At 42.6% G+C, this 15,895-nt stretch overlaps 1 protein-coding gene across 1 annotated transcript in view; it reads right to left on the reverse strand.

Annotated features, from left to right (window-relative positions):
- Positions 1 to 2,609: 2,609 nt before the first annotated feature.
- Positions 2,610 to 15,895, reverse strand: part of MGAT4C (MGAT4 family member C) — a 44,267-nt gene continuing 30,981 nt past the window's right edge. The window contains exons 2-4 of the mRNA XM_030215039.1: positions 11,186 to 11,346; positions 8,687 to 8,834; positions 2,610 to 3,766 (exon numbers count right to left, since the gene is read on the reverse strand). Coding sequence (XP_030070899.1) covers positions 2,610 to 3,766; positions 8,687 to 8,834; positions 11,186 to 11,314 — 1,434 coding nt within the window. The 5' untranslated portion in view covers positions 11,315 to 11,346. The remainder of the gene's footprint in view (positions 3,767 to 8,686; positions 8,835 to 11,185; positions 11,347 to 15,895) is intronic.

Genomic DNA, 15,895 nt, shown 5'->3' on the forward strand with positions numbered 1-15,895 from the left:
TAAATCCCTCCTCTCAGTACCCTTCTCCACCACCGCCAACTCCAGGCTCCGCTCATTCTGCCTCGCCTCACCCTATGCTTGGAACAACCTTCCTGAGCCCTTACGCCAAGCCCCCTCCCTGCCTGTCTTCAAGTCTTTGCTTAAAGCCCACCTCTTCAATGCTGCGTTCGGCACCTAACCCTTACCGTTCAGTGAATCCAGACTGCCCCAATTTGACTGCCCCTATCGGACCGACCGTTCACTTGTCTATTAGATTGTAAGCTCTTTGAGCAGGGACTGTCCTTCTATGTTAAATTGTACAGCGCTGCGTAACCCTAGTAGCGCTTTAGAAATGTTAAGTAGTAGTAGTAGTATTACATATAGCAGTGATTTAACCAGAGCTGAGATTGTGATGTCATAATGCCTCATTCCACCAATGCCTAAGAGCCAACCTCATCAGTGATGTCACAATGGCTCGACTGTCCTATACTTGGCCCACTTCCCCCCTTAGTGTGAAGAGTTTCAGTCTCTGGTATCCAGAGCTGAGATTGTGATGTCATAATGCCTCATTCCACCAATGCCTAAGAGCCAACCTCATCAGTGATGTCACAATGGCTTGATTGTCCTATATTTGTCTCACTCTTATCTATTAGATTGTAAGCTCTTTGAGCAGGGACTGTCCCTCTATGTTAAATTGTACAGCACTGCGTAACCCTGGTAGCGCTTTAGAAATGTTAAGTAGTAGTAGTAGTAGTACTTTGTGGCTTAGCTGTTATTTAAAAAAAGGTCTAGTATAAAACATTTTAGTTTTAGTCCCACACATTTTTGCTTTCTTCCATTATGGCAGAAAAACGTCCAAGTGTTAGGAACGCCCAAATCCCACCCTTAACACGCCCCAACAGCCCCCCCCCCTTGTGATTTGAATGCACTGCGATTGAACAGCATAGAAAAACATTTAGAAAATGGGTTTTGAAAATAGCAATTTGAACGTTTTGGCAAGCAAAACACCCAAATGCTGCTTTATGCCACTTTTTAAATGGTTTTTTTTTTCTGTTTCAAATATGAGCCCCTTAACCAGTTAAGTGCCGATATTCAGCCTTAACCAGTTAAGTTACATCAGACAAAGATAGGCCTGCTGTTTATGCTGCCCTATTTGGCCAGCTAATTTAACCATTTAAGGGCTGAATATTGATACTTAACCAATATGAGTGCTGGCTCTGTCCCGACCCTGCCTCGGACCACCCACTGAACATCCCGGCTAAATTGTTTTGAATATTGACTCCAAAGTTGATAATCTGTAAATTGATCTTCCATTGAAAAAAAATAATAATGTTGACAGTTTGATTGTTCCTCCAAGGGAAATGGGAGGTTTCTAGGATGATGACATTCAAATAAATGACATTGAAAACGGTAACAGAATTCAAAAATGTGTGGGATAAACATAAAGGAATCCTGTTCAGAAGGAATGGATCCTCAGAAGCTTAGTAGAGATTGGGTGGCAGAGCTGGTGGGGGGAGGCGGGGCTGGTGGTTGGGAGGAGGGGCTAGTGCTGGGCAAGACTTCTACGGTCTGTGCCCTGAAAATGGCAGATACAAATCAAGGTCGGGTATACACATAAAGTAGCACATATGAGTTTATCTTGTTGGACAGACTGGATGGATCGTACAGGTCTTTCTCTGCCGTCATCTACTATGTTACTCACGTTACTATATTCTTCTTTAAATTCAAATGGTAATGAGTTATAAGTTGTGGGCTATTGTTTTAATGAAGCGGCAGCTCCAATCTACATGCCAGTGTTTGTATAAAGGATTAACATATTCAGAACTGTGCTATAACCATCGTTATCTCTCTCTCCTAGGGTCAAACAGTTTAACATTTCTGTTCTTACAGATCATTGTACATTGGGCCTTTTCTTTTCACCGAGAAACCTTTAGTACATACTCTAAGCTTCTGTATGTAAATATTAAACAAGGGATCATTGTATAACCTCTAAGACTCTGTTATTCTATGTGCTGATATGAGTTGTTGACCAATTGACAGAACATTTCATTCAATAAAGGGCTTAATGTTTACAAAAATAATGTCAACGATATTGAAATAAATACAACAATTCAAAATACTTTCCTTTTAATGACTGTCTTACAGAAGGGGTAAATCATAGTCCACAACTGGACAGAATGACCTGATGTCCATTTGCATTTAAATTATCCATTAATATAAGACTGTATCAGAACAATTTATTTAAAACATGCCTTTCCGACAAGGCAGCAAAATAGCAACATTAGCAACGACAACAATAACAATAATAAAAATATAAATATTTGAAAGAAAGGATGTCTTATATTAAAACAAGGAAGATAGCTTGTTTGTACTTTATATAAAATTGAAAACATTCCAAAAAACAAAAAAGTATTTGTATATCGGCTAGCAGGACTAGTAAAAAATAAATTGCTTTTGTTTTCGTAAGTTGTCCAGTTCTAGTACTGAGTGGAATTGTACAGTTCCGAAAGTCCTCTCTGAGCAGAAGTCAAATAGATATCCCTTGAGGCAGGTCCCCCAAAAGGAATGTGCTGAATAATATTTTTTTATAGAGTCCCTAGTGAAGAAAATAAACTTGTTATAGGTGTCCACTACTGGCTCGGTGATGACGAAGTCCAAATGCTGATGCTTCTAATGATAAGCCATTCCTTTTGAGGTTTGGTAACAAGTATTCTCATGCAGTCAATATCAAATAAGACTTTGAGATCTACATCTGAAATTTCAACATTCCCTTGCCTGAATTCACCCAATCTGAGGTAAGTAGAGCAATGTCTTCCTGCTTTGGTGCCCGTGATCCTTTCGCCAACTTCCAAGATCCCATGATGAAGAATATCATTTTGCCGATCCTCTGTCCCAGTACACACTTTAATTTTACTGATTTTAACAGGATTTTCAAAAATGATCTGGTAAAAATCCCCAGAAGAAGGTGATTTACCCCAAAAATACTCATCTATACTGCTGTAAGCTTTACTCGGCTCATAGTTTTCAAACACGTTCATGTTGGTGTTTAAGCTGGCAGGTGGGTTGTCAGGGATATCAAAGGTGTCTTCTTCAAAGTCATCGTCTTTTAACTTGTTCTCAGCTCCTTTGTAGGAGGAATAATATCCCATGTGCTGGAACAGGGATGGCTTAAAGCGTATGACATCCTTTTGGGCTAACAACCCTTGGAAATGAATCAGCAGCCAATCACAAGGCATTTCCTGGTAGAACATTAACAAAAAATGTGCTAGTCGTGGGAGATCTCGAGAGTGGTAGAGTTTTCCAATATATCCCAGTTTAGAGAACTCCAAGGTCACCCAGTAGGACCCTTCTCGTGAATTAATAACTTTTTTAATAGTAGTCAGGAAATTTTTGGAACATCGGACATCGTCTTCCAACATGACATAATAATCTGAAAGATTGGCACAAAAATTTAACAAGAAAGCATAATCTACATTTTGCTTGGAACGGAATTTTACTCGGTCTTCTGGATCATTATAATTTCTTTTCAGGCCCTCTAATACAGGATAGTATTCCTCAGGAGCATGGATAACCATCAGTCTGCCCGAAATTATGTGATGGGCAAATTTCCGTGAAATATCCAGGACTATACTTTCACACCAAGATAGGTCAAAATCTGCTAAGTGCACCACTACAGAAATCTCCTTTAGTTCGTCATAACTTGACTGCTCAAAAATGGACTTTATCGTTTCAAGCAAATAGTTTCCTTTTCTCCGTTTTACTGAAGACAGTCCAATTGTAAGATACTCTAGGCGAAAGGAAAAAAAAAAGATAATGATAGCTAACTAAACAGTCTTGGAAATCACAAGAAAACACAGTTATTACTCTGCTTATTTATTCTATCAAACTAAGGGGCACTTTTACTAATCTGTGCTAAAATATAGCATGTGTTATGATTAGCGTGGGAGGTTTCTGGCACGTTGTAAAATTTCTGTATTTCCTATTTCCTCTATTAATGGCCACACGCTAATTTCCCAATTCGCTCATAACCAAGACAAGATTTAATTTACATAGACATCACATGAAAAATGCCAGTGCCAGCCAGGATGCCACGCCTGTGGGGCAGCACTTTACAAAACCAGAACACTGTACCAGTGATTTCATAGTAAGAATCCTGAAAGGTAACTTTAAAACAATACAGGAACGTAAGACCTTTGAAGTCAGAATGATTAAATATTTTGACACCCACCAGACAGGACTTAACAAAGATCTGGGTTTTCTAGCCCACTATAAACCATAACGTTGTATTGCTCTGTTTGTCACCCTCCTCTCACCTATCCACCCCCACCCTGTTAGACTGTCACTGAAATGCTTCGATGTTCCCATGCATATCTCCTATCCACCCCCACCCTGTTAGACTGTCACTGAAATGCTTTGATGTTTCACTTATATATACTGTCATCTACCAACATTTGCTTATTTCCGATCTGACGAAGAAGGGCAACCTTCGAAAGCTAATCAAGAAATGTATTAAGTTATGTCCAATAAAAAAGGTATCATCTTATTTTCTTTTCCATGTTTTATTTTGTTTGATTTCTATTGATTACCTTTAAAAGTGGACTAACACGGCTACCGCACCTCTCTGCTCATAACAATGACTCCTGCGCTAATCAATTGGTGCGCAGCGACACAGCTACATTAAACAAATCGTGCTGGGTTCACCAACTCTCCAGACAGATGGCAAAACCAGGGGCGTAGCCAGACAACAGATTTTGGGTGGGCCTAGGTAAGAAGTAGGTGGACACCAAATGTTCTCCCCCCCACCACCACCACCAAAACAATATCTCAGCTGGTAGGAAAATGCTTCTTTCCAACTTGGCAGTCCGCAGCAGGCATGCGCTGAAAACTGAGCGTGCGCAGGTGCCAGTATCGTGGAGAGTAGAATTTTGTTACTGTCAGGGGAAAGTCTTCAGCTGGCAGCTTGGGATCTCCACCAGCTACCGCTAAACTATCATGAGATGCCTTAGCGTGGCCCGCGGTAGTTATTTTTAACCTTATGGCAGCTTAATAAAAGGGCACCTAAAATTGAAAGACTAATAAAAGCTAGCCAATAAGGTACTGGGAGCTAACTGCAATGAGCAGTTCATGCGCATTGCCTGCCCATAATCTGCCCATTTTCTTACCCATAACAAGATAGGTAGTTAGGGATAGATTCTATATATGGCACCTTCAAAATCAGCGCTGAAATAAATATGCCTAGGCGTATTCTATAAACTATACCTAAAGTTATGTGTGGTTTATAGAATATAGACAAAAAAAAAGAGCAACACTGGGCCTTCAAGACTGAGACAACAGGAGTGATTTATTGATAGGTGACCCGACACTGGCCGTGTTTCGGCGTGAAACAACGCCTGCCTCAGGGGTCAGGGTTAGATTGTGAGTGGTTTCTAATGTGTACCTGTCCAATATCTCCAAAGAAAGACGGGTTAAATCTTTAAAACCAAGATCGCCTGTCTCGAAGGACAGCCATGATGTGGAGTTAAAAAGCTCCTGTAGTGATCTTGTCATAATATAAAAGCAAAATATAAAATCGGCAAAGCAGCCTCTTAATTAGCTTTTATAAGATCTTGGTTTTAAAGATTTAACCCGTCTTTCTTTGGAGATATTGGACAGGTACACATTAGAAACCACTCACAATCTAACCCTGACCCCTGAGGCAGGCGTTGTTTCACGCTGAAACACAGCCCGTGTCGGGTCACCTATCAATAAATCACTCCTGTTGTCTCAGTCTTGAAGGCCCAGTGTTGCTCTTTTTTTTGTCTGTATGCTTTCTATGTATGCTGTTTACCCTCTCTGTTTGGTCTATCTGGTTTATAGAATATGGCCAGCACCCATCCACGTAACTAAATTAAACCACGGGCATTTATGTCAAGTAAAACTTGGCATAAATGCTTCCACCTAAGTTAGGCACGGACCGGGTGTATTCTATAACAATGTACATAATTTTTAGAAATGCCCATGAGCTGCCCATTCCACACCCATAGCCACATCCCCTTTGTGAGGTACGCGGAAAAGTATTCAGAAGTAAATGTTTAAAAAAAACCTTTGTGATGTATGGGGAAAAGTTTGGCTTCTCTGCACCACTGGTATGCAGAAAGACCACAACGGCTTTTAAAGATTTACTTCTGAGTATGTTTATCCATACAGATTGTTTGTACACATTTACCGAGACTCCTGAAGAAGGCACTTCACAGTGCCGAAACATGGTACCTTGTTGAGTCATCTTTTAATAAATTCTAGATCTACGTTGAACGTCCTTGGCCTGTTTCTTGAAGAGCCCGATTCTGTTCCCACTCCTTCTTCTGTTCCTGTGGTTGTCCGCGGGACATTGCTGTTCTTTCCACTTCTGTGGTTTGGTTGCTGCCACCTACGTGTTAGTCACGGCAAGGCCACTACGCGTATTCTATAAACCACGCCTAACTTTAGGTGACGTTTATAGAATACCAACCGCCACTCCCAATTCTGTTCTGACTTAGATGACGACCTCATCATTGGTTTTACTTACCCCACCTCCCCCATTCCCCCTCTATTCATTCCATCCTTCTCCATCTCCCCTTTATTTTATCCCTCCTTATCCCTTTTCTCCCAAATTATACTATCCTATCCTGTCTACCCTCTCCTATCCTAATCATACGTTATCAAGCTCAACTTACAATGTTTTGAAATTTCTACTATGTGACTTTGTATTTCAAATTACTATGTAAGCCGCATTGAGCCTGCATTATGTGGGAAAGCGCGGGGTACAAATGTAATAAATAAAATAATAAATAAATACTTCTAAGTGTGTGTTTTTTTTTGGTGCTTTATATACAACTAGCCGTTGAGCCCGTGAAAACAGGCTACTTTTGGAATGGGGGGGTTTCCGAGCCCCCCCCCCCGGAGTCGCCGCCGCGGCCCCTCCACCCGGCCCGAGCAGCACTGTGAACTTACATCAGCACGCAGCAGCAGGCACATCAGCAAAGCTGCCGTCGGGGCAGGCTTCCTTCTCTGCCTGTGTCCCGCCCTTTTGTGACGTAACGTCGGCGAGGGCGGGACAAAGGCAGAGAAGGAAGCCCGACGGCAGCTTTGCTGATGTGCCTGCTGCTGCGTGCTGATGTAAGTTCACAGTGCTCGGGCCGGGGGGAGGGGCGGCGGCGACTCCGGGGGAAGGGGAGCGGTTCCGACGTCTGCAGCATGCCAGTAGAGACTTCCCTCTCTGTCCCGCCCCCATCATCACGTACTGAAGCGGGGGCGGGGCAGAGAGGGAAGTCTCTACTGCGCATTTGCGAGTGAGTATGGTCACTCGCCCTTTATATGTTTGATTTGGCCCTACATATGTGCATCTCTTTGTTGTAGGTCTTTTATTTCACCTGCTCCTTTGATAGCAACAGACAAGAAATGCGTGTTTGTTTCAATGATTTTATTGATGTTGTCGTCATTTCAGCATGTAATATCCCAGTCTAACCTACCTATAAAATGACCAGCCAGCTTATAATCGAAAGTAATCGCCGGCTATTTCCCGACACAAATCGGGATATGGCCGGCGATTTCGCAAAAGTGGCGAAAAGATTATAATTGAAAGCTACATTTGTGATAGCTTCGCCGCTTTCCCTTCGCCTCACCGGCGAAAGTTCAAAGGGGCGTGTTGGCGGCGAAGCGAAGGCGGGACATGGGCAGGCTTGGGCGTGGCTACCAGATGGCCGGCTTTCGCGGATAATGGAAAAATAAAACCCGGCGATAAGCAGTATTTCGCCGGGTTTACTTGGTCCTTTTATTTTCACGACCAAGCCTCAAAAAGGTGCCCCAACTGACCAGATGACCACCGGAGGGAATGGGGGATGACCTCCCCTTACTCCCCCAGTGGTCGCCAACCCCCTCCCACACTAAAATTATTAAAATACAAACCTTTTTTGCCAGCCTGCATGCCAGCCTCAAATGTCATACCCAGCACCCTGACTGCAGTATGCAGGTCCCTGGAACAGTTGTTGTTGGTTGCAGTGGACTGCAGAAAGGCAGAGCCAGGCCCATCCCCCCCCACCTGTTCCACTTGTGGTGGGTAATGTTGAGCCCTCCCAAACCCCCCAAAACCCACTGTACCCACATGTAGGTGCCCCCCTTCAGCCCTTAGGGCTAGGGTAATGGTGCACACTTGTGGGCAGTGGGTTTTGGGGGGGATTTGGGGGACTCAGCACACAAGGGAAGGGTGCTATGCACCTGGAAGCTAATTTGGTTGTTTATAAAAGATGTTTGAAGTGCCCCCTAGGGTGCCCGGTTGGTGTCCTGGCATGTGAGGGGGACCATTGCACTACAAATGCTGGCTCCTCCCACGGCCAAATGCCTTGGATTTCGCCGGGTTTGAGATCGCCGGCAGTTTTTTCCATTATCGCGGAAAAACAAAACTGGCGATCTCAAACCCGGCGAAAGCCAAGGCATTTCGCCGGGCCACACCGTATTATCGAAAAAAAAGATGGCCGGCCATCTTTTTTGAAAATACGGTTCCGCCCAGCTGTTGCGCCGCCGCCAAAATAGATTGCCAGTGACCTATTTCGCCGGCGACGTTTGATTATTCCCCTCTTGATAGCAACAGACAAGAAATGCGTGTTTGTTTCAATGATTTTATTAATGTTGTCATCATTTCAGCATGTAATATCCCAGTCTAACCTACCTATAAAATGAGCAGATTACTTACTCTTTCTCGGCAAAGGCATTCCAGCTAGATAGCGGTAGGTTACATTTATAGATATGGAGAAGTTGGATAAATCTCTAAACGTATGAACATAGTGCTCTGAATTCAGTGCATGTGTGGATACTTCTCTGATGAGTTCTTTGTCTCCTTCCTTCACAGCAGTAACAAGAGAAAGTGACAAAAAAAAAGAGAGAGAAAAGATTATGAATGGAAATGAATGAGGACAGGATTAATAAATGACTTCAAGGACAAGGGAAAGTTCCTGAGCTGAATATCTGGAGGCGTTACATTTTTCTTCTGTCACCTCATATATTTGTGTTGACTTGAAGGATGCTTACACCATTTGACTAGGGCTTGGTCTAGCTTATAATATGTGTATGTGTGTGTGTGTCTATATCTATATCCATATGTATCTCTATAGATATGCATATACATATAAAAATATAGATATATAGATATGGATATAGATATACATTTTCACATTAATCAAAATATCAAAACATTAACATCATAAAATAACACCAGCTTAATCCTCAATCAAACCTTACTGGGGCTGATATTGAGACCGTGGGAGGGAGCCTGGCTAACTCCCCTGCTCGGCGATGAACCTAGAAATTCTATGCCGGGGCCCTATCTGGCAACCGGCATTGAATTTCCGGGGGGGGGGGGGGGGGGGGGGTTTGGCCACTATAAATATAGCTGGTTAAGCCGATATTCATCGGCTGACTGGCTAGGTTATAGCAACAAAGATAGACCTGCTATATACACCAGTCTCTCTAGACGCTAAACTTACCCAGTCAGCCAATGACTATGTGCAACATAGCTGGTGAACGGGCTAACTGCTAAGCAGTAATATTCAGCCAAGATAGCTGGCTATCTACTACTACTACTTATCACTTCTATAGCGCTACAAGGCATACGCAGCGCTGTACACCATATACGAAAAAGACAATCCCTCACACAGTTGTCTTCTGAAATTTTGAAGCACTAAAATTCACTCAAAACAGTGTAGAATGGAGATGCTCAGATCAGCGTCTCATATCTATGATTTCAGAAGAGACAACTGAAGAGATATTTATGTAAACGTTCCAATACAGTTTACCCATCAGGGTTTCTGCACACCAATACATAAAATCATTCAAGGTATAAATAGAGTAAGAAACCACTATATAGTGAGAAGACTCATGACGCAGGCCTGACCGGGCGAAACACAACTGTGTCGAGTCTTGTTCTCCCTATTTTTAAATTATTTTTTCATGGTTAATAAATTATATATTTTTAAATTTTCACATTAGAAGTGTCGTCTTTTGTACATATTTATTATTTATTATTTTTATTTTTTTTATTTATATTTTATTTTGTATTTTTGTTAGTCATCTTCGATATTTTGTCTATTGTTGTTTTCATGCAAAGACTGGGTTCTTCTGTTTTTTTGCAGCACCTTGATACAGTCCGACAATTGCGAAAAAGCCCAGATGGACGCTTGTCTGGCAACAGAACAGACAAGCTGCAGCCCTGGGTTGTCCTGCTGGGTGGGATGGGCTTGACAGTTAAGTGCCAAGTGGACATTTAATGAGAATGAGACTGAGTAATTACCATCTGATCAGTGCCCTAGGATTGCCTCCCCCACCCCCCCATCAAAGGAATGAAAGTGGATGACTATTACCTGACTTAATGCAAGAAGTTCCAGTTTAAGTTTACAGTTAATAAATTTCACTGTTTATTAAAAGCCACCTTTGGAGTGAGAGTGGATTCTTTTGTGGACTGTGCTCAAGCAGGGGCATAGGCAGACCTGCCATTTTGGATGGACCCAGAGTTAACCTGGGTGGGCCCTTCCCACCCCCCCACCCCTGTACATACATACAATATAGTGGTTTTTTTAATAACCCAATATCTGCCTGTTTCTCTCTGCACCCTCTCCCCCGGTCCTACCTCAGAGCCGTTGGCTGTCACAATTCCTGTAAACAACCTGCGCTGGCCCTGCAGGCTTCTCTCTACTACATTCTCACCCAAAAAACAAGAAGTGACATCATTGAGGGCAGGACATAATAGAGAGCATCCTGCAAGGCCGGCGCAGGATGCCTATAGGAATTGCCGCCGGAAGTAGCTCTGAGGTAGACTGGGAGGGGGGATTCCAGACAGGGCAGATGCCAAGCCACTAGTGAAGAGGGAGAGAGAGTAGTGAGGCACTGCCACTGAAAAGTTTTGGGGGCCTTATGGGCTGCTGACTGGGTGGGCCTGGGGCAACAATAGGTGGGCCTGTGCCCATCCAGGCCCACCCTTAGCTACACCACTGTGTTCAAATGATTAAGGTGGTGGCAAGATCTCCCGGCCTACCAGGATTTAGCCCGGCCCCGGCCTGCACCTAGCTCAAGAGAGACATTAGTTTTTGTACTCCCTGGTCCAGATGCCAAAGCCGAAGTGCTTAGCTAGCATCTAGGACTGTTTGAGCAGGACCAGGGTTACAATTTGGAAGAATCCAATCTAAATGCAACAACTTACCAAGACATAACTATCTTCAATGTACAAGTTCATAAATAGTAGGCAGGAAATGAGGACTCCCAGGAATGGTATTGTTGATCGCTTCCGGAAACATCTCATCTTATCCAAATACTTCCAAATGGGTCTCATATGAAGAAGAAACACCGCTTACAAAATGTACTCTATGTGAAAGTAAAAGAAATCAATCGGATACCGCAGTATTCCCGTTTAAAGAAAGACAGTAAACTGGTTTCAGTTTGCAATACTATATAAAATATATAATTAAGAGAAAACTGGGCAACTTTAAGATTTTCTAGAGGTAATTGCGACCCGTTAACTTTACACCAAGTTTCAAAGGGAATTTTTGTAGGGGTAGGCGTTCAATTGAAAATAACGTGAGCAGAGAATTTACATATTTTCCTCTGATCCAGCCTGACATCCCCATCTACTTTTCCTAAATACACCAAAAAGTACACTAATATTTTCAGAAAGGCAATTTCAACAGTTTCTACCTCTGCAAATGGCCTTGAAAATGGTCCTCCGGATGCACATAAACAAAATTTTAAAAATAATAGCTTGTCATACCCAGTGCGTTTTTTCCTAGTGAAAAAGGTGCCGGTACTCAAATTCCAGGCCACCCTTCAGGGGTGGGGGTGATCACTGAGGGACCCACCCCACAATAGCCAGGCCTCCTGCAACCAGTCACAGAATCTATAACAAGGCAGAATTGGTGTGTAGAGCCTGAGCTCTTTCATTAAAACTTGGGGACTATGGGTCAATTTTAGCAGAAAAGGTGCCGGTACTCAGTACCCCCAAGTACCCCCTCAAAAACAGCCCTGGTCATACCATGCCTGATAATACCTGTGAGTAAAATGTGATAATGAATCTAAGGGGTCCTTTATCACATTCCAAAGCTAATGTGCGACACTTTAGTGCATTCCATGTTAGACTTTTTTTGCTGCGTAAGGTGAGTGTTAATAATGCCTAATGCAGCTTAGTAAAAGGACCGCTTGATCTCTCATAGCCAGACTCTGTCTAATTTACATAGGGGGTCTTTTACAAAGGCGCACTAGCATTTTTAGTGCGCGCTAAACGCTAGAGACGTCCATAGAAATATATGGGCATCTCTAACGTTTAGCGTGTGTTTATTTTTATCGAGCACTAAAAACGCTAACGCACCTTTGTAAAAGGACCCCGGGCATCTCTAACATTTAGCGTGTGTTTATTTTTATCGAGCGCTAAAAACGCTAATGCACCTTTGTAAAAGGACCCCATACAGTTTGAGTTAAGTAGTGACAACTGAGCACCCTATTTACTCCCCTACTCCCCATCTGGACAAAAAATTAACTCTAACCAACCTATCAATCTCTAGTTTCCAAAATTAACAAGTATGTGTGAAAAATGACTATTTGCCACTGATATTAATGAAAAATACTGCATACATCGTAAGAAACCAGTGTATCTTCTCCTTCATCATAGCGGTAATTCCATTGTCACTTTTTTTAAAGAAGAAAATATACTACAAATGTACTTTTGAAAATAGCTAGATACAAATATTTATTTCACGATAGGACTATGTAGTGATGAAGACTTTCCGAAACTGTATTTCTTTTCAGGCTATTTATCCTTAAAATGCTGTAATCTGTCTTCAACATAAGCTAGAGTTTAGGAGATAAATCTCTGGCGTCTTTTTAGTTCAATTTAAATCTCACTCTTCATTTAAAAAGCCTGATTCACACTCTCACAGCCAGGGTGCTCGTCTCTCCTCGAGGATATGCACAAGCCACAAAATGTCAAAATTGACCAGACAGCATGAACAACTCATCTGTTCTGAAAGCTTTGTAGCAGTCACAGTGGATTGAACTGAGCTGCTGACATACCTTCTTACTTCTCTGTTTTCTTGGGACGCGGAACCAGAATTTCCATTCAGCTATCATGGAACTATGAGGTCTTGCATCTCATTTTAAGCCCAGATTGGGACTTATTGCTTCACTGTACCTGATCCTCTCTGAAGAATCCAATTGGCTGATATTCAAAGGCGCTCAGGGCCCCTTTTAGCAAGTGAGTGGACCAGAGGCAAGAGGGAGGAGGCGATCGTCTACTTGCTAACGTTTTTGTTATGTACTTAATTTTTATGTATGTTTCTTTTGTTTGCTGCCCTAGATAAGTGCAAGTTACAGATCATAATAAATCTAAACATTCAATGACATTATCTGGTTAAATACTGCTGAATGTTATGTATGTCCCAACTCAATCATAGTAGTTTATTATTATTATTATTATTAGCATTTGTATAGCGCTACCAGATGCACGCAGCGCTGAACACCTGACATAGAGAGACAGTCCCTGCTCAATAGAGCTTACAATCTAAATAATACAGACAGACAAGACAATTAAGGGCCAGGGAAGTACTGGGTGAGAAGGAACAAGGGGTGGGGGAGGCAAATGAGTAGTGGCTAGGAGTCAAAAGCAGCAGTGAAAAGGTGGGTTTTCAGCATAGATTTGAAGACAGGTAGAGATGGAGCTAGACGTGCAGGCTCAGGATGTTTATTCCAGGCATAAGGCGCTGCGAGAAAAAAAGGAACGAAGCCTGGAGTTAGCAGTGGAGGAGAAGGGGGACGACAAGAGAGATTTGTCCAGCGAGCGGAGTTCACGGGGAGGAATGTAGGGAGAGATGAGAGTGGAGAGGTAATGGGGGGGGGGGGGGGGGGCTGCAGAATGGATGCATTTAAAGGTCAGTAAGAGAAGTTTGAACTGTAAGCGGGAGCGGACAGGGAGCCAGTGAAGTGACTTGAGGAGTGGGCTAGTGTGGGTATAACGGTTTTGGCGGAAAATAAGCCGTGCTGGAGAATTTTAATGGAGTAAAAGCCTCTCCTGTGTGGTTAAATAGCTTGAATATTTACCCCATTGTGTTCTTTTACCTGTTATTATGTTCTTATTAATTGTGTGTGCCTCAAGTGTAATTTTAGCCTTTTGGTTTTAGTAAACACTAGAGGTCAGTATAGACACATATGTTTGCCGGAGTGATTTCATTTTATATTCTTCCGACTCTGTGCTATCTATTAATTTATAGGTCTTTTTGCATACGCTATGGTGTCTCAAAATACTTTGGCGCCGATATTCAGGCTGTGGGAGTTAGACTGGCTAATTCCTACAGTCGGCGCTTAGCCTGGATATTCAACGCCGGGTCGTTTCCGGTGACCGGTATTGAATATCTGGTTTATTTTTGGGCAGTTTAAAGATAACTGGATAAGTCAATATTCAGACTTGGGGGCCCTTTTGGTAAGTTGCATAAGCGTGTACGCGCGCCCAGCGTGTGCCAATTTCAAGTTAATTTCATTTTTGATGCATGTCCCCTACGCACACCAGAAAATCATTTTTTTCTGGCATGCAGCACTACCGGCGGTAAAAAGCATTTGACGCGCGTAGACCTTTACAGCCCGGTTAACGTGTGAGACCTTACCGCTAAGTCAATGGGTGGTGGTAAGGTCTCAGACCCCAAATGGACACACATCAATTTTTTTTTATTGTTATTATTTGTTACATTTATATCCCACATTTCCCCACCTTTTGCAGGCTCAATGTGGCTTACATATAACCGTTAACGGCGTTAGCCGGTTATAGTTTGAACAAATACACAGTATGAATGAATACAAACTGATATTGTGGTATAATGAGGTATATGTATGGTAGGAAACAGTTGGGGGGGGGGAAACTTAGGGGAAGGGGGAAGAAGAGTCAAGTAATGTCCATTACGGTCTTTGGTTATATTGTATCATAAGTGAGCGGCATTTTTATGTTGGGTCGGTGGGGTAGGCTCTTCTGAACAGTTCTGTCTTTAGTGCTTTCCGAAAATTTAGGTGGTCGAGCGTAGTTTTTGCTGCTTTTGGCAATGAGTTCCACAGTTGTGCGCTTAAGTAGGAAAAGCTGGTTGCATAGGTGGATTTGTATTTGAGTCCTTTGCTGCTTGGGGAGTGGAGATTTAGGTATGATCGTGCCGATTTTGTGATGTTTCTGGTTGGCAGGTCAATGAGGTCTGTCATGTATCCCGGTGCCTCGCCGTAAATAATTTTGTGAACAGTCGTGCAGATTTTGAAAGTGATGCGTTCTTTGATTGGTAGCCAGTGCAGTTTTTCTCTGAGTGGTTTGGCGCTGTCAAAACGTGTTTTTCCAAATATAAGCCTGGCTGCTGTATTTTGGGCGGTATTTTAATTTTGCCGCACATCCATTTTCGGTCAAAACTTTTAAAAAAAGTCATTTTTACAGGTGCACTGAAAAATGGATCTGTGCACGTCCAAAACACGCGCCTACACTACCGCAGGACATTTTTCAGTGCACCTTAGTAAAAGAACCCCTTAGCCGGTTATCTTTAAACCGGCCAAAGATATCCCTTGTTTTCACACGGCCAAATATGGCTGATAAAACAGCTGTAAAAGTCGTCGGATAGCCGGTTAAAAACTATTTAACCAGTCAGCAGCTGTTCTGGTCAGTTATCAATAGCGCTGAATATTGGGGGATTTCTTGCATTTCAACAGCTTAACACAAACTTTCTTTCTGAGAGATTGAAAACGTTCTGTGAAATTTTAAAAAAGGGCTTTGCCCCCCCCCCCCCCCCATTCTGTGCTCACAAAAAAAAGGTAATGAACAAGACAAAGTATCTGAATTTGTAAGTACTCTCTTACCATTTAGGGGTCAAAAAAATAATGAGACCCCATACTTCAAAATACACAA

Source organism: Microcaecilia unicolor, chromosome 9, assembly GCF_901765095.1.
Source record: "Microcaecilia unicolor chromosome 9, aMicUni1.1, whole genome shotgun sequence".
Taxonomy (NCBI): Eukaryota; Metazoa; Chordata; class Amphibia; order Gymnophiona; family Siphonopidae; genus Microcaecilia; species Microcaecilia unicolor.